The following is a 23,571-nucleotide window of genomic DNA, read 5'->3' as shown; positions in this document are numbered from 1 at the left end:
TAATCACCATCCTGGAAAACCATCACTTTCCCGGCACGGCTAAGTGCCATTCAAAGTGTTTTGTTGTACACACCACTGACTTCAAAACCCCCCACCATTCACTTCTCTAGTATTAGTATTTTTATTAGGGCTGTCAATTGATAACATTTTTTGTAGAATGCATGACATGATATCCCAAATAAACCACATATGTAAATCTTAAATTGCTCAAATGCTATGGAAAATACTTTACAGCAGAATTTATGGGACAGGAGGCATGATTATGTTTTTAATATATTTCTTTTGTAATTAAGAGAATTTTCCAAACACCATCGGTACGGTTCTAAGAAAGTGATTCCCACCTCATGGCTTTTTATTAACTGTTGAACGCTCTGCAGATTGACGCCATATTCTGTAGATGAGGCCAAATGCAACCGCTCCTGAATCCATACCTATGGATGACAAAAATCAAGAAGGTACAGATAAAGTAAAGACAGAATCTAGATTTCTTGGGTGGCTGATAATGTGTTCGATGAGGTGTTCTAGATCTCAGATATTTAGATTTTTGCGTGAACATTCTCTTTCACCCGAAAATGAAAATTCTGTCATCGTTTACTCACACTCAACTAAATTTCTTTGTTCTGCTTAACACAAAATTTGTGTAACCAAACCATTTATGAGCACCAATAACTAATGTATTTTTTCCTACTATGGAAGTCAATGGTGCTTCTGTTTCCTGCTTCATAACAAATATCTTCCTTTGTGTGCAAAAGAACAAATAAATGTATACAGGTTTTAAGCGACATGAGGGTAAATAAAATTAAAAAAGATTTTTATATTTTTTTGGGTGAACTATCCCTTTAACAATGAAATGTTGGTGCACACTTTGTCCCGTGCTACAGACATGAACTGAAGTATGAAAAATAGTAATAGTTCGGGATGCACTAACACGAAATTTCTGTGCCGGTACTGATATTCAATTATAAGCGTGTCACAATTTCGAGTTTAAATCAAAATCGATCGAAATTAAGTCACAACCTCGAACTTTGAATTAAAAAATGGAATCATCTATGCTGTCACGCCCCCATGTCACATCCGGTCGGCTTGCCAAGTAGGAAAAAACATGTGTTGAGTGCTGCGAGTCAACCTCCTCTAACTTAGCTAGCTACAGCCAGTCAAAAGATAGCATGGCAGATACAGGAGACACCACGCAAGCTGCTCTTTACATGGGAAACAAAAAACGACACAGCAGAAAGGCGTCTGTGCCAAGGTCGTTTCTCTGAACTGAGATCTGTTTAAGTTTCACAAAAACTGATTTCAGTTGCTTAAGAGTTATGAAAACTGCATTTAAACATGACTTATTGGGGTATAGTCTCTGTCTGACGGTAATAAAAGCGTGTTTTTAAGGTACAAAGAACTGACAGGAATGTTCAACTGACAGGAAGTTTTCTTTTATAAGGTATGTGCATGCACCATATTTTTCCACTGGCAGCACGACTAACATTGCAGGACATTTCAAGGTCAGATATTATATTTCATAAAAGTCTAGTCTAAAAATGGCATAGCAACCTGTTCTTTCAAAAAAAAGAAGGAACATTTTGAGAATGAATGGAACCTTGACCTTAGAATCGAAAATGTAATCGAATCGAGGATTTGGAGAATCATGACACCCCTATTCAATTAAAATGACATCTACCGGTACAAATAGATACTGATAGTTTTGCTTTTTATATTGTCTCGTGAAATCCTAGAAGTGCAGAGAGTACAACCTGTAATTCTGTCATCATTGTTACTCAATTAAAATAATCACACAGCATGACTTCTAAGGCGTTTCTCCGCCATTTTTGATTGCTAAGACATAATCTGCCCTGATCATCTCCTATCTTTAATCAAGTTGCCAATGTTGGATGTTGGAAAATATGGTTTTATCAGCCTATAAAAATGGTTTTATAGGCTGATATATCAGTGCATCCTTAGTAATAGGCCTTTTTGCTATAGTGTGCAACTAAATGGAAAAGAAAAGAAAGACACTCACAATCTCATCTTCCAGGTCCTGGGTGACTTGGTGCATTTCTTTTGAAGCAAGAAGGATCCGCCTTCTTTCCTTCAAAGGCTCAATGAGACGCACAATTCGTGTCTCCGCTACGCCTCCTGGCATGTCCTCCTCCGGTCTTTGCAGATCAGCTCCGCCCCTAACTTCACCCACACCATGATAAAGTTGCATCTGGGCTTCCATCGACTGAGAAATTACAGAGAGACAGAGATTACAAGTTTTCAGTGTGCATTACTGATCAAGACTTTATGGATGTCGTTGGTCGAAAAAACACTCACTTGAATCCTCTGCAGTTGTTGGCTAAATGTTGGGCGGGGCTGTAGGAGGGTGGGTTGAGTGGTGTGGGCGGAGCTTAGAGTGGGTGGCTGTTCCTGTATGATGGTGAGTTGCTGGTCCAGGTCACTGAGGCTGTTGGCAGGCAGGTCGCCAGTACGGTGATTTTGGGTTTCAAAGAGCTGCCGGGCCTTGACTTTAGTGGTGTTCTCCAGGTGAGACCAGCACTCTCTGATTTCCTTTAACTTTATCTCCACAACTGATCGTAACTCGGGCTGTTCCTGAATCAGCTCCTCGCCCTCCTACATACACACACATATAAGGGTGAAAATTAGACTTATGAGGTGTCATGAAACATTTTGATAAAAAAGTAAATGCAAAGTAAGAGTATCAAAAAAAGACGCATACAGTTACAAATCTCTTCACGTACTATTTTGCACATGATTTCAAATGACATCATACAAACCAAGTTTGTAGTTTTTTCCACATTTAAGGGGAAAATTTTCATTACCGCAACGTGTCCATGACTGGATATGGGTTCTTTGACATGGAAATATTTATAATTAAAAAATCAAAAGCTTCAGTGCATGTTATACTATAAACATTTACAGTAAAGAAACATGTGGTATTTGGTGATTATTGGGACATGTAGAGACAATGATAAGGAATATAAATGTGTCAAAGACCAATTTTCTCATCCTCTGCAACAATTTTCAATAATTGTTTAAGTCCTCAAGGAACTAACATTTAAAAAAAAAAAATTTGTTGGAAGGGACATAATTGACTGTGACACTCAAGATGGCTATCAGGTAAGCAGTTCTTATTTTTTCTCTCCTGATAAAAGTTGAAATTTTGTTTGTCATAGTACCTAGACAACTTTTTAGTTCTCATTACCAAAACATGAGTTTGTAAATGCATATATTTAATGTAATATCATGTTGCGTTAATGATAATTTTTGATAATGATAATCTAAAATTTTTTTATAATTATATAGAAAATATTTTTTTAAATCCTCTAAAAATAAATGTTATAGTAAGTTCAGACCTTTCGTGAGAATCACCCATAAACATTTGGGATTTTATTTAATTTCTTTTCCAACCTGAACATTCCTTACAGAATCCCTAATACATATTTATATTTATATTTTCATTAATATGGGAATTATGCAATTCTCTTCATGGGGGGAATTTCCTACTTTAAGGGGCAGTTTCCCAGATAGGGCTTAAGTCTAGTCCTAGACTAACTTAAATGTTAGTGTTGTCTTTATAGAAAACAGCTTGCTCTGACCTATCCTAAAATATATCAGTGCGAGTGTTGTGTATCAAAATTCACACCAATAGTGTTTGTTTACAAATTATGCTTTAAAAAAAGACTTCAATATCCTAATTTAACTAAGGCCTAGTCTTGGCTTAAGCTAATCCCTATCCGGGAAACCACCCTTGATGTCTACAATGTAAGCAAATCCTAAATCACACGGGACACACACACACATACAAATGTAACATAACCCCCTGAATGTCTTACAGCTCTGACCCTTATCCCTTAACACTGTATGCTTTCATCGTTTGCGTGTAAGATGGAGAGAGATCAAAGTAAAGAGAGTATCCATCTCTTCAGAGCCATGGCTGAAGTCCAGTCTCCTAAAATAGGGCGCAAACACTCTCTCTCTTTATCTCTCTCTCTCTCTCTGCAGGGAAGAATGAACCTTTACACACTGATGCAGACATTAAAATAAACACACTTGTCTGTATCTCCTTTTAAACAATCTACATCCCTCTTTCCACCACAAAACTGTGAGCCGGTGAACGTGTACACGTGTGCATGTCCATATGTGTGCGCGTTTGTGTTTCATAATGCAGTGCAGCATTTCTCCTTTTGGCACAAGTCGCCTGCTCCCCCCTGTACTGCAGAGAGAGAAAGATTGTGTGTGTGTGTGTAAGACAGAGAAAGCGAAAGATAACACAAAGAAAGAAACAAAGAGAGACAGAGGGAAAGAAGCTAGCATGGGAGATGTAAAAAAAAAATTGGAAGAAACCGAAAGGTGGATTTAAAACATATATAGATGCAAACAGATAGACAGGAACTATTACTGTGTTTCATCATGTGTTCCTGTAATCGGTATGTTTGTAGACCTAGATGGCAAGGTCAGCTCTGAGGACACCACTGTGTCCTCTGATTGGTCCAGGCATCTGTCTGTCATTGAGGATGCTGAGCTGAGTGAGTCTGGAAGTGGGGGAGGGGGCGGGGCTTTACACGTTTTAAAAGGACGAAAAGGTCTCCAATCACAGTGGGACCGATATCATTGCTTCTGCCGTTTATCAGGTTACAGCTTCATTAACTCACATTTCCGCGGATACGCACGTGTTTGTGTGTCATGATATAATTGCTTTCAAGTCACTTATGGCTACAGAAATCATATTCTGGCAGCCATCTTAATTCAGCAAAAAATATCTTTCGACCTTCTAGGAATTACAAAATAAGAGCTAGGTGGATCTAAACATTTCAACATATTTTTTTCATCAAGGAAACATCTTATTAGTGTCTAAAGGACACTCTAAGAAAGGATGTGTTCATTTTTTACACATTTTTTGTGTTATGCTACACATTATGTGTCATTTGAATACATAATGTGTCGTTTTGTGTTGATTTTTGTGTTAAAATAAATAAAGTGTGCTAAAAATAACACAAAATGTGTTGTTCCAAAAATAACACAAAGATGTCTGTTTCTTTCTTAGAATGTGTAAAAACAAAAAATGTACACACCCCTAGATCTCAAAATAATTATGTTGTCACCTTATGCCCTGTTCACATTACAAGCGACATGCAGCAACAAAGCGACACAATCCCAGACATTTTGACTCTTTCCCCAGTCATCCAGCGCCAGCATTTTTATTTATGATTTTCACAGAATGTTCATCTTTAAATATATAAACATACAATATATCAAATTAAATAACAGACATTCTTGCTTTAAAAAAAGAAAGAAAAAACATTTCATCCTATCCTAATTTGTTCTCCTTTTATTACCTCTCAAATATGGGTACGTTTTTTCAAAAATTCAAATAATAATTGCATTTTTATTAGAGATCAAATTCAGAACGATGATCAGAATTCAGAACACAGAGTTTTTACTGTTTTTGGATCAGTGGATGCTTTAGTGCAGAGGGAAGCCAATGTCGGTCCTGGAGTGCCGATGTCCTGCAGATTTTAAAACCTCGCCTACCTGTAGTTTTCAGGTGACTCTTTAGACCTTGATTAGTTAGTGTGCTTGATTAGAGCTGGAGCTAAACTCTGCAGGACATAGGCACTCCAGAATCAAGGTTGCCTACCCCTGCTTTAGTGTTTTATATGTTGAATAAGAGCACCACCTAGTGGATAATAGCGGAAATATGGATTGCCATTAAAATTCGTAATTTTCTTTAAATTGAAAAGATAACTTGAAGCGACAATGGTTTGAAAATAGGAAAAAGCAGTTAAGTAACCAATCGGTGACAACGCCACAAAAATTAGCAAAATATTCTGTGACTATACGACGGAACTTTGTGAGATCATGTTACATTGTATGGAATTAATGATCAAGGGTGGTATGTAAACTTTTAGTTTTTGTACTAAGTGTAATATTGCAACATACACACTACATCTTTATACAGTTGTCACTTCTACTCCAGATGCTTAATATATTTTTCTACATCCAGTGTGTTTGTAAAAGACATTTAAAACTGAATTGCATAAAATCCACACGCACTCTTAAAACGGATGTGTTAAAAACAACACATTAGTGTTGATTCTGGGACAACACACTAAATGCGTTTAACACAACATGTGTTGTATCTTTACACAAAGTCAACACAAAATGACACATAATGTGTTAGAATTACACATAATGTGTTAAAAGCTTATCACACAAAGATGTGTAAATCCTTTCTAATAGTGCAGTACTGCATGTACAAAACCAACAAACTACTTGTCAATGGAATAAAAGTGCATCAAAGATGTGTGTGTCTCTCTCTCTTTCTTAAAGTGCCGTGCAAGCAAATAAAAGGGCAAGACATGCATGTCTTCTTGACATATGTCAGCTCTTACCAGCATTATAGAGAGTGCAGTGTTTAAAAGCATCAGCTCTAAAAACACATAAACATGCAAGAAGTCACGTTTGTCGTACACAGTAACTTGAAAGTGCCAGACAAATGTGAACTTTGGCTAAAATCTTAAGTGTTGAATGTTGTTAAAATGCAAGATATATTATTAAATATATGCAGTATATTATATATAAGCTTATACTTCTACTTTTATGCCTGTAATTTATGTTATAAATATTAACTGCATGTCTGATTAAATATCTTTATTCTACCAAATAATGTTTTAAAGTGGGTTGAAATTTTTTAACTAAAAAAGAATGGATCATAATCATTTATAATCATGTACTTCGGCAACGATTTGGAATAAAAACATAACTATTTCATCACAAAAGCTGAGACTTTCCTACAGTTGCATAATTTTTTTTTTAATATTATATTTTATTATTTTATAAATACATTTTATAAATATTATATTTCTCTGGGTTAACATCACTCAATATTATGGAGCAGGTCACAAAAACATCTTCTGTAACTTAAATTAATGTGATCAAAAGTGCTGTAAATCGTAAAAGAAGCAAATGATGGCGTTCATGCATTTCTGGTTTTCAGCCTTGAGACCATACCATAGCTATATATTATTATGAACTGTAAATAAGTGCAATTTTATAAGTAACTTCTGTATTACAAAGTGTGTACAAAAACTGATGAACAATTTAGTGGGTTCACTTCCACATTTTGTTGTGACCGGTATTGCCATACCAGATAGATTTATATAACTTTATTTTAGTTGAACACAAACAAATTACTTTAATATTAAAATGGCTTCTTGTTATATTGGGTTCTTGCATTTCTTGACAAAACACGCAAACAGTAACAACTATTTTCGACACACATAACATCCAGTGAGATTTAGAGTTATCAATGTGTTGCCATATTTCTGATGTTGATACAAACTATCAATTTCTAAATAAGGCTAGAAAAGGCATCATGACATATTTAAAGGTGCAATGTAGGACTTTTAGAAGGATCTCTTGATTGAAATGCAATATAATGTACAGTATAACTTAGAATGAGCCGTTTTTATCATGGAAGTCGCCGCCATGTTTCCACAGTAGCCCTAAACCAGGGGTGTCCAATCCTGCTCCTGGAGGGCCAGTATTTCCTCCAACCTTAATCAAACACACCTGATCCAGCTAATCAAGTGCTTATTAGGTATGTTGAGGGAAGTTTCAGCTAAACTCTGCAGGACACCGACCCTACAGGATCGAGTTTGGACACCGCTGCCCTAAACAGACAAACTGTCCTACAGTGCGTGTTTCGTTCATACATCATCTCAGATGACAACTTGTTTGTCCTGTGGAGGGTACCGTAGCATCACTATGTGTTTGAAATTAAGGTGTGAGCTGTGGACTGGTTTGCTGGTTGCAATTTGCATTCTCACTGCTAGCTACTGAAAGGAGCTGCTCTGTGAAACAGCCAATTAGAGCAGAGCTCAACATTATTATTCATTACCCTTTCGAATAAGGTAATATTAGACCATTTCATTCTAAAATCAAATCTTACGGTTGTAATGGAGATGTAAAACCATCTCTGGATCATTTTTGCAGTTAAAAAAAGCCACATACCTTCTATGTATATATCAAAGAACCATTCAATTAAAATTATTTTAATGCACTCTTTGGATGATGGATGGATGTGCTTTTTGGAGCTTCGCCAAATTGAGCCCCATACAAGAAGAAAACAAAAAAATATTTTTTTTTAGTTTGTGTTCAACTGAATAAAGGAAGTCAAATCTGGAATTGCATAAGAGTACATTTTTAAGGAGATTTTCATGTGTGTGTGAACCAGTGGCGGCTCGTGACTGCTCTTCCGAGGATGCGCTAATTCAAACTAAGTGTTCGGAGTGTCACGTGTGTGGTTCCCTTTTCCAAAATATGTGTCCTGCGTGTGGAGACATCCTGTGTGCATCACGTGTTTTGTCAAAATAAGTGCCTGCTGCAGACACGTCAAAACCGTTTATGATAAAAGACACGCTCACGCTCAAAATTTTGATGTCTTTCTTTGTTCAGTTGAGAAGAAATTATGTTTTTTGAGGAAAACATTGCAGGATTTTTCTCATTTTAATGGACTTTAATAGATCCCAACATTTAATACTTAACTCAACACTTAACAGTTTTTTCAACGGAGGCCAAACGAGGCATAAGGGTCTTATCTAGCGAAACGATTGTCATTTTTGACAAGAAAAATAAAAAATATGCTCTTTTAAACCACAACTTTTCATCCAAATCCGGTCGTGATGCGTCAGTGTCACCCCATGCAATATGTCATGACGTCAAGAGGTCTCAGAGGACTAACGCGAAACTCTGCCCCAGTGTTTACAATTGTGTTGAAAGAGGACCGTTCCTACGTTGTTGTATGTCAACTGATACTAATTAATGTCTTTGTGTCAGTTTATTGTTTAAAATGGTCCGCAAATGTGCGTTTTATATATGTAGCACGTGACCTCCCTACGTCACTACGCATTTACGTGAGGTCATGCTGGACCGGACCTAGATGAAAAGTTGTGGTTTAAAAGTGTATATTTGTTATTTTTATTGTCAAAAATGACAATCGTTTTGCTAGATAAGAACCTTATGCCTCGTTTGGGATCGTTTATAGTCCTTTGAAACTCCGTTGAAAAAAAACTGTTAAGTGTTTAGTTAAGTATTAAATGCTGGGCTCTATTAAAGTCCATTAAAATGAGAAAAATCCTGCAATGTTTTCCTCAAAAAACATAATTTCTTCTCGACTGAACAAAGAAAGACATCATCATTTTGGATGACATGGTGGTGAGTAAATTATCTGGATTTTTCTTTTAAGAAAATGGAATATTCCTTTAACATTCAACTCTGATTACGCATGAGATTATCCGAGTATCTGGCAAACGCGAGCGTCTCTTTTCAAGTTCAAGTTCGAGGCAGCAGGCACTTATTTTGGCATGACACGTGATGCACACACAATCTCTCAAAGTGCAGAACACATATTTTGAAATGACGAACCACACACATGACAAGCTACATACATGTTGTGACGAACTTCGCATCGTGCGCTTCAAAAAAAGAAGTCACCAGCCGTCACTGGTGTGAACTATTACTTTAGGATAAAATGCCACAATTCAAAACGACCTGCAAAACTGTAAAATAGATGCAGATGTTAGACTTCTGTCACAGAATCTGTGAATCTGAAACAAAATCCTGAAGATTTGAGAGAGAAAAGGAAGCAGGTTCCAGATTGTGCAGAAAGCAGAATTAAGATCTCTTTAAACCAAACTGAAACTATCGTCTGGCAATTCAAAGTCACACATGCAATGCACACATGTATTTAACTTCGAATTTACTTGCTTATACAGATAACAAATGTCTAGGCAGCACCACAGTATATTCTACATAAGGCCAACATACGTTTTACAGTGCACCTGCTGGTGAGTCTGAAGCCTACAGTGAGTAACTCGCTGCAGCATCCAAAGAATAAAGAGCTACATTTCACACATCAGATTGGTGTGCATGTTTGATATGGTCCACTGACATTGCTTATAGCATTGAAAATGCATTGTGGTAGAAACCAAGGTTCACAAAAGGCCTGGAGATACTGTACATGACAGTCACACACACATACCATACAGCAGTAAAGTGCACCGATTCTCAATGGCATTTACAAATTTTATTTGCATCACGTCACTTTATTAACTGCAAATATTATGTCGTACTATAGCCCTTTTCGGATTGTAATTGTTTTTCGTGGGTATTTTCATCATTTACAGGGGATAGTCAGTGATTTTATTGCTGTTTGAATCCAGAATGTCTGCTTTTCTCCGACCACCCACATAAAAATTCCCGGCCGAATTACCTACAGTTTTATAACTGAAATGATGAGAAGTATGGGCATAATCTTTTATCACTCTTCTACAGCCTGATGTAAATGAAGAGAAAAAAAAATCACAAAAAAGGTTTACATTTTTAAATTATTTCTATTATCAGTAGCATCAAATGGTAAATAAAATTTTTAAATGTATTCAGTTACAGTAGGCTATTTCGTATACATATTATCAAGTATCCAGGTCATGTGAATGATCATGTATTTAGCCATACATGCAGCACATTTCCATGTGTTATAAACTGTTATAAGACATCCAGCGCACATTTATCTTCATCCAAATGCATGACTTTAACTTGGAGAAGGCATGCAAATATATTTTTACAGACATCCTCATGAGAAACAATGACCGTCTAAATAGGGCTCATGACATCATTCCTCAACACATCTTTGTCCCATAAATTACAAATAACTTTTACATGAAGAAAGATCCTATGAAAAGATTTTTAAGATTATAACTAGGGGTGTAAAAAAAGCTACATGCGAGTATTGTGATTAATTGTTTCAATTTTTTTTGTACTTTTTTAAAATAAAAATCGATTCATGGCAGTTGTTTCATTTGAGTTTACATCCCCGACCACTAGATAGCATTTTTATTATCTCTGAACTAGGGATGCTTAACGATTAATCGCGATTAATCGTTAGCAGAATAAAAGTTTTTGTTTACATCATATATGTGTGTGAACTGTGTATAATAACTTTGTATAAATAAATGTAGACACATGCATATATATGTTTTAGAAATGTTTACATGTGTATATACATTTGTATATTTATGTATAATTTATATTATATATAAATATAAATACTTAATATATACATTTTTTTTCTTAAAATTATACATGAATGTGTTCATATTTATATATATACATATTTATTATACACAGTTTACACACATATGTGATGTAAACAAAAACTTTTATTCTGCTAACGATTAATCGTGATTAATTGTTTAGCATCCCTACTCTGAACTTAAACAGGAAGAACTTATAGGGGCATGACACAAATATTTTTGCTAAAGTTTGCATATGGTGGTGTTTTCTCATTGACCGCTTTTCTATTATATTCCTAAAATAAGAAATATCCCAGTATACCGCTTTGGCCATCCCCTGTATCATGATACATATCATATCACGAGATTCAGCCCTAAATATAACCCAGACAGATTACTGCCTCAAAACTTTAATAATTCCAAGAGCACCTCTAGGCAAGCGTTGACACACAAATATAAGAAAATAAACAAGTCTGACATTTAACATCAGCTAAAATACAGATTATCTTAATTGTTACCCTTCGAAAATTACAGTTAGCCCAAAGGCTGCCAAGTCTTAGCATTTTAAATGGTTTATTCATTGGTGACCTGTAAATACACTCACACGGCCATTGTTGTACCACACGAAAGGAAACATGAGAAGAAACAGCAGACCCACAATATCTAATAAACCATTCAGAGTACTGGAATTCAAACACGCTGAATGAATACAACGCACGTACACAGACCGAATTATCACAATTCAACAATGACAAAGCTTCAGTTATTATACAACAAATGATCAGCGCAGCAGAATGTATCTGAAACGTCACTGCAACCGAGCAGGATTGTTAAGCACATACTTTATTCGACCAGGACAGAAGCCTTTGTGGCACGATTTTTTACATCGTCTGGCCATCACAACCACAGACATCAGCACGTAACCAGACTAAACCAAACACACATTCGACCTGATCAACACTATTTCATACTAGAATCTCTATCCATAGCGTTTTAATCTCATGAATACTGCACATATGTACAGAAATACATACATGCATGTACACCACAGTAATTCATACGTGTGTGCAATGTGAAACATATAGCATATATCATTCATGCGATTTTACACCCATTGCCGGCGTATAAGGAAAATGATGGCGGTATCTGTGCAGTCACGCAGCAACACATAATGCATCATGTCACATGGCTCCTTGTCATCTCATGTGCTACACCAGCAGAAACCCGCTGAATAGCTATTACACCATCGGCAGTATTTACATGCTAATCATATTAATGTCACACAAGATTCTGTATGATCTCAGACACTTTGCAGTGCCATTCGAAACCCAGCCATCATACAATACATCAGGTGTACCAGAACGTCCTGTGGTGTCTCAGGCCACAATAAGCAGTTTATCAGGACAGCATGTGCTGAATCAAAGCAGGTCACCCAAGATCAAATATTGTATTGCAAGGCATCAAAATGGACCAGAATCCAACCAAGTTTGTGATTTAACACATCACAATATAAAGAAATAAGATGTGAATATGCAGGTAGATGTGAGCACGGGGTTTCAAATCAAATCAGTCGATCTTCTACATCATTTTTCAAAGACCTCTTACATACATTAATATTAGTATTACTAAAGTTCTTTCCACGCTTTATTAACATTACTAGGTGATTTTAACCCTCATATTGAATCAGAAAACCATTACCGATTCATAATCTGTCCCAAACCCTTCCTCCATCATGTCTGTAACTATATATATCTATAACCACTCTCAAACATCTCAACCTGTCAAATCTGTCCTTAACCAATGCTGAATCGGTTCTTGATCATCCACAACTTGTCCTCAACCAATCCTGAATCCACCTTCATTTCATATTCAAAAATTCCCAAATTGCTAAATCTACCCATCCAAAACCATAGTTGAATCCGTCTTTCAATCTATATCTCAACCGATAGTGAATTTGTCATTAATCCATCCCCAGCCAATCCTGAATCAATATCTCCCTTTAAAGAATCTTTTCCTTTCATCCTAACATGCTTGTTTCTTTTCACCCACAATCCCTCATGGCTCTGTATTCTTTTCACACTTCCCAGACTAAGTAAGATCCATGAACTCCATTTGCCTTTAGTAACCAAGTTAATGCCAGGAAATATAAGCATTATACTCTTTATTTTACATGGTGCATACATTTTTGGTCATATGTAAAAAATGATCCATTATGTCTACTCATAGTGTTACCTGAAAAGCAGCATTTGTATCGCACACCTACATTTAAATTTTTCCCCATTTCACCTCTTCTTCCCATTCTCCCCTTATTTGATTTCAGCTCGTGTGACTCACCTGTTCGATCTTGGCGAGCCATTCTTTGTTGCGGGCGAGTTCGGCCATGAAGGCCTGGTGCTTCATCCATTTCCTGTGCAGCTTCTGAGCTTCATCTCGAGCTCCATCGCGAGCTGTCAGCATCCTATTGGCCTCTGAGAGCTCTGCTCAGCTACACCGCACACACACATGCACAGAGCAATGAGCAGACAGCAACGACACTGACACACACAGTCACTATCTTTCATCAGCCATTATATACACACACACATGCACAAAAAGCAAGAAAAATCAGGATTAGGCACTTCCAATCCAATCACTGCTGCATCCTCAATACAACACTGCAACGGCACAAAAACCTATCCACCTCCATCTAAATATATTCACACACACCCCAAAAAACCTCCTGAGCAAAGGAGAGAGCAGCACCTCAGCAGAATGTGCAGCAGCAGTGGGGTCTGGAGCTCAGGGGCGGGGGTTCCGCTGGGTCCTCATGTCCTCCAGGTTAGCGTGCAGGCCCCTGCAGTTCTGCTGCAGTATCCGTGCGTCAGTCCAGCGCTCCGAACAAACAACCGGCACACGCACGCACAGGCGAACACCGATGCGTTCCGTCTCCTAGGCAAACCTTCTCAACCTCGATGATTTCAGCTGTTTCCCGTAAAAAATATCATCAGCATTATAATCCCACAAGAAAGCAGAGAAAAAACAAAATCGCCTGTGTGTCCGGGTGTCAGCTCCGGTTTCAGCGATGCGAGTCGCTGCACGGTCCTGCTGTCGACCTGGATGGATAAGGGGTTCGAGGGATATGTGGGAGGAGTCTTTGAGGATGTGCGTGTATGCTGGGGGGGGGGGGCGTGGGGGGGAGATTTAGACACCTAAAGACACAAGTTTCCCTCTTTGAATGAGCTCACACACTCACAAACATCTGGGCTGCGGACAATCTGACGGCTGCGGTGTTAGCAAACGGACACGCATGTGCTTTTGTGTGCAAATTCTCATGTGCTCTAGTGTGATTGCAGTGCAGCATGCTGCAGTCTCTCTCTCTCTCTCTATCAGTGCAGAGTGGAGAAAAACGCCTCAATCCTATCAACAGACTTTACTGCAGTGCCTTAGAGTGAGGGAGGGCGAGAGAGAGAAAGAGAGAGAGGCAAAGAGAAAGAGGTAAAATAAAGGAGGGGGTGGAAGATGAACATGAAGGGGGTGGAAGAGAGAAAAAGAGACAGACAGAGAGAGAGAGAACAAGGTAGAAATAGAGTGCCACCGTTCCAGCACAGGATGGTACATAGGTGGAAAAGACAGAGCCGAAATTCAAAAAGAGTAAAAGCAGGTGAAATACACTTCATTAATGGCAAAACAAAGGAGAAAGAGAGGTGAAAGAAGATGAAGTGGGCGACATTTTTCAGTGTCACAAGGGACATTTAGCTGCACCGTGGGGGCGAGTGTGTGTGTGTGTTGGTGGACAGTAAGAATAGGACAACAGATTGGTTTAGAAAACAACCACAGGGATGCTAAGGCACTGGAGGTCATAGCCTCAGCAGTAGTGTTGGGCAGATGCCACACAGAAAAGAGGGCACAGAGTTTGTGTGTGTGCGCATGTGCATGTATGCATGTAAGGGCACAGCATTGGAAAGAAAAATGAGTGTAAGTTACATTTGGGCAACGAGCGAGGGAGGCAGACGGCTGCACTGGACCGAAGACGTGGGGCATGTAATTACAAAGGTCAAAAGGGAAACACAATGGTTCAATGAGGGATATCTTGATTGTGTGTGTATACGGCAGCTGTCATGATTTGCAAACAGCTGAGTGAGAAAATAGGAAAAGACACATGCTGCCTGAGTACATCTTCCTCCAGTTTAAAGGGATAGTTCAACCAAAAATTCTCTCATCATTTACAAATCTGTATACATTTCTTTGTCCTGATGAACACAAAGGAAGATATTCTGAGGAATGTTTTAATCCAAACTGATTATGAGTCCCATTGACTTACTTAAGAATTACTATGGATTGGAAGTGAACGGGGCTCATAAACGGCTTGGTTACAAACATTCCTCAATTTTTTTTCTTTTGTGTATTGTAGAAATTAGTATTGTAGTTTTCAAATATGGGATTAGTTATCACAAAGGCGCTCTCTGTTTATTTTCCGAACAGAATTCCATCACACTGCCTATAAAGTCTGTCCAAATGCGTTTCCTGGAGCTGCCTTTATGCCACTGAAGTCAGCTGCCTTAAGGGCGCACTCACATAAAGTTAAACTTTACTTAAAGGAATAGTCTACCCTTTTGCCATATTAAACTATGTTATCACCTCAACCTAGATGAATTAATACATACATATCTTTTTTCAATGCGTGCACTGTACAGCGTGTTGTGAATGTGTTAGCATTTAGCCTAGCCCAGTGTTTCCCATATATTCATTTATCTGTGGCGGGCCGCCACAGAATCAACACTGGCCGCCACAAATAGATTTTTCATGATTCCCATTTACATTTTAATTTTACTATTTAAAACGGCTTAATTCATTTCAGCGAGCGCTCAGCGCGCCTCCATCCTCCCTCTCTCGTTGTGTGCAGCGCAACAGCGCGCGCCCCCGGCCTCCTCCCCTCTCTTTGCTGAGCCTGCACGCCTCTCTCACATAACAGTGAAAAGTATTTAACTCCGTGTTCCTCCGTGTACTTTCTCTTTTTCGCGTAAATGTCAACAGTCACGGATGTTACTGACAGAGAAGACGGTGGCTGATTAAGTTCATCATGAGAGTGACTTAACAAAAGGTTAGCACAAGCTGTGTCCCAATTCAGGGGCTGCGACCTTCTAAGGACGTATTTTAAGACCGATTGCGTCACAGCAGCGCGACTTCAGGCTGGTAAGGCCGTCCCAATTCGAAGGATGCTTAGAATGAAGCCTCAAAATGCGTCCTCATTTCTCCGCGCTGTTAAGGATAGAACGAATGGATCCTTAACAGCCGAGGATATCCCAAGATTCATTGCGCCCCTACAACGGCGGCTGGATATTCTAAAATAAACAATTAAAACCTTCATTAAATAAAAGTGTGTATTTATCAAAAAAAAGTTGGTCACTGTTTTAGTATTACAAGTTATGTTTTGTGTTAATATTATTATTTTTATGATGCATATATTTCTAAGGTTGATTAATTTAATTTAATATACTGTTGAATAGTTTAATCTACATCAACGTGTCACATTTTCTAAACTAAATTAATATTTTTCTGATTTCATATTTATTTTAAAGAGTAACTAAACCCTAAACCAACTTTTTTTAGTTAATGATCTGTAAGAATGATGCTTTATTAGTGCTGTTCATTGATTTTAGTAAGTTTTTTGACATTTGGATATATAGTGTTTCAATACTACAATATATGGTGTAAAAACGTCTGAGTGCTGCCCTCTTCAGGTTGAACGGTGGCTACTGCAGTTGAATTTTCCTATTGGATGTTGGGTCCAAGAAATAACTCGTGACGTAAGCAGGTTCAAGCTCACCCCGCCCTTGTTACGATCTCACCACACACTAATGCTGCGTTCCAGGCAACCCGTAACTCACGAGTTCAAAACCACGCCTCACGACTCTGAACTGGGAGTACATCGATCTAGTACGAGTTCACGGGTGGGAAGTCACGGGTTTGACTGCCGTTCCAGTGCACTTTCACCGGTAGAAGGTTGTAAAAACACGAGTTACGGGCTGCCTGGAACGCATAAGGTCGTGAGTCGTGGTTTTGAAGTCGTAACTCACGGGTTTAAAAACCTGCCTGGAACGCACCATTAGTTCGTCCCCTCTATCTCCGTTGGGATCTGCCCACTTTTCTTGCATTTTTCAAATATTGCAGTGGGTGGAGTCAGGCTCTGAACAGGGGTTTAGTTACTCTTTAATAAGTCAGAAACGTTTCCGCTATGTCCTGCTGACAGGCGCCTCAGGTGATGCCAATTATGGGTCGTCCGAAGGTTAGACCGTCTCATTTCAGTTCTCTTCGCGAACTTTTGAGGCTGCCACCTTGAAAGACCGAGTGCTCATATTTAAGGTCGCATGCTTAGAAGGTCGCAGCCCCTGAATTGGGACACAGCTACAGTGTTTCCCACAATTACCCGTTCTGATGTGAGTCTGTGTCCGAGCTCTCTCCCTACGCGGCATGCCCATGCACGTGTTCTTTAGTAACAGCAACTGTGTATTCTCTCATATTTCTATTTTCATATTCATATTTTGCGCTATACAATAAAATACCACTCGTATTTCTAATAAAAAAGCGCCCATAACACAACAACACTGATGAGAAGAGCAACACCAGTACAGCCTCAATGTAAACGTATGATGATTTTTTTCAGATAAGGTCGCGTTTTTAGCAGCAGTTTAAGAAAGAGCTGATTGGATTAAACAAAGAGTTACTGAGTCGTTGGTCGTTACTGGGTCCTGTTTAGTCACTATTTTATTGACAACAGAACAGAAACTATGTTAAAATAGCATCTTAGGTTGTTTTCACATATGTTGGTGCGCACCGTGGTGCGGCCTCGGAGCGCACCAAAATACATTGTATAATTTTTCAGTTAGTGCGGTCCCTGTTCACATATATATATTTTTTACTTTACTCGAAATGCCGCACCGTACACCATGTGACAACGGTCAGCGCTGTCATTGGTCTCTGACAGCTCTTACCGTCTCATGACCACCCCCACGTTTCCACGACAACCAGCTTGACAGGGAGAGCGCAGCTATCAAGATGTGGAGATAAACATTCATTAGAGCGGTCTCGGAGCGGCTGTTTAGTGCGCACCCGATTGCGGCTGTTGTGTTCACACTGACCCAAACGCACCGTACTCGGAGCGACACGTCATTTGGGCCGACCTAAACAGTGTATATGTGAAAACACCCTTAGTTGTGTTAAAATGCAATATAATGTGACGGATCAAAGAGTAAAACACGACGCAATGACGTCACATATATGCCAATCAGCGTGTGACGTCATCGCCGCCACAGTATCTCAAATCCTGTGGGAAACACTGTAGCCCCATTCATTCCTACCAAACATGGAAGCCACTAAACACTTCCGTGTTTTCCCTATTTAAAGACTGTTACATGAGGAGTTATACCAGTAAGTATGGTGCCACAAAATAAAACTTTTTTTGGTACCATAGGAATGAATGGGGCTAGACTAAATGCTAACACATTCGCAACACGCTGTACAGTGCATGCATTGAAAAAAGATAGGTATGTATTAATTCGTCTAGGTTGAGGTAATAACAGAGTTTAATATGGGAAAAGGGTAGACTATTCCTTTAACTTTCTTGCGTCGCTGGACACGCCCATATGGTCGCCAACAGACACTTTCACTCGTGTCGCCAAAAGTCGCCAGGCTTCCACTGAAATAAATGAGATTTCGTCGCTCTGCTACTGCTGGTGGTCTGGATGAGGTTTGAGGCTTTAGATTTTGGACGCACCCCACCAAGGCTATCCACTATCATAAGACCCTCCCCCTTAAAAAATAACCAATAGCGTTTGGTTAAAGCAGCAGTTGGCAGAATGATTATTTCTTCTAATTTTGTGAATGCTTTGGAGCACAGTGTTTTTAGATCCTTATGACTCAAATATTCATAATTAAGACAAAAAACTTCAATTCATGGGGACTTTAAGTCTAAAGAAATTAACGGGGAATGACCCAGCACAAACTTTTATAAAGCAATGTTTCCATTCTGTTCTGATGTTTTCTGCTTTCAATTCAATAGATGAGCATACACAGTTCTTATGACAACCCCAAGTAAACTTCTAAAATAAAACAGTAGCAATTAAGGCATAAATAAGGTAACTAGCAAAAAAAAAAAACTAATATTTACCTTTGGTTTGGATGCCAACAAGAATGTATTCATAGAGCAGGGGTCTCCAACGTGGTCCCCACGGGCACCAGGTTGCCCGCACAGAGTCTGTGAGGTGGCCGCCAAAGCACATTCTATTAATAGTCTCAATTGTAATATATATTTGTTACATATTTTTATATTAGCTTGGCTTGATTTACATATGTTAACATTTTAAACAATACTAAAACATATCAACAAGTAAAATAAAATAAAATCAACAAGTGACACAAAAAAGTTTTGAGTAGACTGTATCAAACAGTAGCCCTCCGGCTTGTTTTATCCATTGTGGTAACCCTTGCCCACAAAAAAGGTTGGAGATTACTGCTGTAAAGGATTCTCCAGTTTGGCGCCCTAATCAGCTAAGCTAATTAGCTAATCATCCATTTTATAACACAAACACTAAAATATATCGAGAATATGGTATTATGAATGTCATGTCAAAATGAATTTAAAAATATGTGACCCTGCCTGTGAAAACCCAGAAATTTTTAGTTACTGTTTTCTTTTCTACATAAAATTCTCCTAAAAAATATAAAGAACATTATCACTTTGTGAAAGTATAACCCTGGCATCTTTGATATTGTAAGACCACATCAAAGATCATGAATCATAGAATCAGTGACTAAAAATTATGAGACTTTAGACTAGATTTTGGGTCTCATATATGAAAAAATGCAAACGATAAAATCTGCAATTGCGATCGCTATTGTCACACTTTAGTTGAGTTGTCACACTTGCTAAAATGAATGAATGTTTAATTTTGTCCATTTTTGTACACACACATAGTATCACATACCTTAAAATATATGGCGTAGAAAAAGGAATTGTCCAGGAAACAAAAGATACAGCTGACCTTTTGACACCATACGGGTTAGGTTGTCCCTGACGTCTGTCCCACACACTGTTAGCTGAACGTTTATTGGCCGCAATTGATAGTTTGGCTTTTACTGACAATAAAACAAATAGAAATCATAAAGTTATTACAAATTTACATACCAAATCACTTCCATCAAACAAGTTTTACAACAAGCTATTACCATGTAAATAAGCAATGCTCATCCTAACTCCAAATAATAAGAACCACGAACAAAACATCAATGCACACTCTCAACCCTGTTTCTGTTTTAAAATATGCTAAAAAAAAAAAAAACCGTCCTAACTAATGTGATTTTTTTTTTTCAAAATAAACTTTAGCTTATACGAGAGCGTATACTGGGACCCTCTTTAAACATATGCATTAAAAAATCGTTTTGATTAATAATATCGAGATAAACTGAAGTAAATTTGTTAAAAAAATAGAGTGTAAAATAAAATGTTTGCTATTATCATAAATCTTCAGGATGTCTTCTGCTTTTCGACCGCTAGGTGGCAGCATCACGTAACGGTAACAGCGCGGCGCGTGACCCGGTAATAATGCAGTGAGTGACGTCGGTTCTTCCTCTTTGCTCCTGCGCCGCGAGGGCAACCATGGTACGTAGGATTGTTCCCGTGGAGTTTCTATTAAAATCTGTTTTAATCCTTAATTTCTAAACATCTTAGACACCAACAAACTGTAACATTAAACTCTATATTCCTTTGAGACTTTAATAAATGTTAAATTGGACAGTTTGTTGAAAGATTTATACGATTTTCTCATCTATTAGCTGACGACCCAATTCCTAATGTAGATCTTGCCGTTTAGCCACATATGACTAAGATGTGACAATGTTAACAAAATGGCACATTTACTGTGTTTTATATGCTTTGACGTATTAATCGTGGTTGCAATTATTTTTATATCTTTATAATTTACACAGAAACTGCAATCTAGTTAGCGCAATGGCTAGTCCTGTTAGCTTATATCTAGCGGTTGAGTCTGTTTACAACGTGCGTTTATCTGCAGGTGAACGTACCGAAGACCCGCAGGACTTACTGCAAAAAATGCAAGAAGCACCAGCCACATAAAGTGACCCAGTACAAGAAGGGCAAGGATTCTTTGTACGCCCAGGGTAAGTCCTGAGATCTGTCTGAAGTTAACCAGCAGTACAGACTTTAAGTTACTGACGAATTGACAATTTATTTGTGCGTTATTACAGGTAAGAGGCGTTACGACAGAAAGCAGAGCGGTTATGGAGGACAGACAAAGCCTATTTTCCGAAAGAAGGTAAATGAAGCTAATAATACACGAGCGTCTGTATGTTTGGTGTAAACGTGCCTGAAAATGTATCCGTAAGTGGTGCATTTAAAGTTTTTATATGTGATTTAAGTTATAGTTTGTGGGCCTTGACATGTTTACTTAATTTCCAGTTGGTCATATATTTGATACTACAGTGCATTCATTCCTGTAGCTCAATTGATACTGCATTGAGTTAGCAGTACAAAGATAATGGGTTTCATCCCTGTGATTTCACACATGGTGATAAATGTGACCCTGTTTGTGAAAACCAGGCTAAAGTCTCAAAATCATATTCTGAGATTAGGAGCATCAAAGTTTGATTTGAATATTTAACATGACCTTACTCAGTCAATATTTATAATGTCACGGTTATATTTTCACAGAATTTTGTTTAGGATGATTTTATGTAAAAAAAAATCGTTTTTAAATCTAAATGGCACTAGCTGTGTTTTCACAGGCAGTGTCACAAATGTATATCTTGAATGCATTAAGGAAACCATCTGCCAGATCCAAAAATGTAACTAGGCAGAGTGAACCTAATACTGGTGTGTAATACACAGGGTTCCCACATGTCATGAAATTTCTGGAATATCATGGAAATTAAAAAGTCTGTTCCAGTTTTAAGTGTTAGGTTTTTTGTCAAAGTCATAGAATTTCAGGGATATCCAGTTGTCGCTTTAAATTTATTATTTAAGTGTCCATTTATCAAATGTAATCCACTTTGTCAAATTGGGGTGTAAGGAATGCCGGTTCCAGGGCTTCACTAGATTTCAAGTGAGACTATAATCTAAACAGCTGTTAATTGGCTTTTTTTACACCTTTCAAGCATTTTAGCTAAATTTTATAAACTCGTGTACACTACATCATCCAGACTCATGGCATCACAGACATAGGTCATGGAAATTAAGCCTTTTAGTCAACGTCATGGAATTTGACGTTTTGCTTAAAACAACCTACATGTATAGGAATGTGGCATTTTCAGTGTTGTTTCCCCAAAATTGTTTTTACATGCACATTAGTTTGGACTTGACTGTGTGTACAGAACACATCTTAAATGTTTACAATATTACAATGCATAATTTATTCATTTCTTTGCAGGCTAAAACCACAAAGAAGATTGTGCTGAGGCTGGAATGTGTTGAGCCCAACTGCCGCTCAAAGAGGATGTTGGCCATCAAAAGATGCAAACATTTTGAGCTGGGCGGAGACAAAAAGAGAAAGGTGAGAACAACACACATTGTCTGGCCAGACTTCACTTCTTTGAATTTACTGGTTGATAATAACAGTTATGATCTAAGTTATGTTATAAAACATATGAAAGCTATCAGAGTATCTTCTGATAATCTACAGAGATCTTTTCTGATATATAAATGCACAGATACATTTGACTCTGCAGGTATACAATGAAAGTAAAAGGCAGATTCTGGCAGTACTGCTAAGAAATCTGATTTAATTGTTGTAGATGTTTGGTTTGTCCCAGCATTAAATCATTTATATGGCTGGAAGTTGCTGTCTGTAAGGGTAGTCTCTTAAAAATATAAACAGTTGTCTTATAATGACAAGGAAGAGAGAAAGATATCTGTGATTCTGAATTTTTTAGCTTAGGTGAAAAGCTTAGGAGGAATCTGTTTTTAGGCCTTTTATCTATGTGATATTTATATCTTCTGTATTTGTCTGAATGGGTTGGCTTTAAGGTACAGGCCCTCTTGTTAGATGTTAACCATGGTGTGTGCGATTCATTTTAAGTGGTACAGAGAGTTGAACCTGGACAGAGCTGTTAGAGTTTTAATGGCAGGACTTTTTTTAACCCGTCTCTTTCTCCATTCTTTTACAGGGCCAGGTCATCCAGTTTTGAGCTGGGCCAAATGCTTCTTTTGTGGTTTACCATCACTGTCAATAAAAGCTGTATACAGTTATGTTGTCTGTCTTTTTATTGTGCATCATTATTAAAACAGCTTTACAGTAAGTCGTGCACATTCTCTTATCCTAAGGTTTTCTGTAACTGCAAATTTCTTGTCTTATTTGACTGTTATGAATCAAGTATCCCTGTTGTGGAAAATGACAAAACCGAAAGAGACAATATTCCATTTGTTGATAAAAAATTGAGGAATAACCCGCAGTTGATGTACAACATTATGAAGTCCTTAAAAGTTTAAAGCAATAGAATAGGAATTAAGAGC

The 23,571-nt window shown here is 37.9% G+C and overlaps 2 protein-coding genes across 7 annotated transcripts in view; one reads left to right on the top strand and one right to left on the bottom strand.

Moving 5' to 3' along the window:
* The window catches only part of sptbn4a (spectrin, beta, non-erythrocytic 4a), a 36,872-nt gene extending 22,474 nt beyond the window's left edge, over nt 1-14,398 (bottom strand). For 2 of the 6 annotated variants that reach the window (XM_073814700.1, XM_065250574.2), the window contains exons 1-4: nt 13,404-13,763; nt 2,311-2,607; nt 2,015-2,218; nt 342-431 (exon numbers count right to left, since the gene is read on the bottom strand). In XM_073814700.1, coding sequence (XP_073670801.1) covers nt 342-431; nt 2,015-2,218; nt 2,311-2,607; nt 13,404-13,526 — 714 coding nt within the window. In that variant the 5' untranslated portion in view covers nt 13,527-13,763. The other 4 variants (XM_065250572.2, XM_065250573.2, XM_065250571.2 and 1 more) reach the window with 4 other exon arrangements.
* A 6,219-nt stretch (nt 14,399-20,617) lies between these two features.
* rpl36a (ribosomal protein L36A) lies at nt 20,618-23,307 on the top strand. Its single transcript, XM_065250569.2, has 5 exons — nt 20,618-20,706; nt 21,119-21,224; nt 21,312-21,379; nt 22,490-22,612; nt 23,226-23,307. Exons 1-5 carry the CDS (start codon nt 20,704-20,706, stop codon nt 23,244-23,246), a joined length of 321 nt encoding a protein of 106 aa, XP_065106641.1. The 5' UTR covers nt 20,618-20,703; the 3' UTR covers nt 23,247-23,307.
* The last annotated feature ends 264 nt before the right edge of the window (nt 23,308-23,571 follow it).

This window comes from Paramisgurnus dabryanus, chromosome 5 (genome assembly GCF_030506205.2).
Source record: "Paramisgurnus dabryanus chromosome 5, PD_genome_1.1, whole genome shotgun sequence".
Taxonomy (NCBI): domain Eukaryota; kingdom Metazoa; phylum Chordata; class Actinopteri; order Cypriniformes; family Cobitidae; genus Paramisgurnus; species Paramisgurnus dabryanus.
This window is presented reverse-complemented; position numbering and strand designations above follow the sequence as displayed.

Bases quoted from the DNA above. Each gene is read 5' to 3' on its own strand.
- rpl36a (XM_065250569.2), top strand. The intron at 21,225-21,311 runs GTAAGTCCTGAG...GCGTTATTACAG, and splicing joins GGATTCTTTGTACGCCCAGG to GTAAGAGGCGTTACGACAGA. The intron at 21,380-22,489 runs GTAAATGAAGCT...ATTTCTTTGCAG, and splicing joins AGCCTATTTTCCGAAAGAAG to GCTAAAACCACAAAGAAGAT.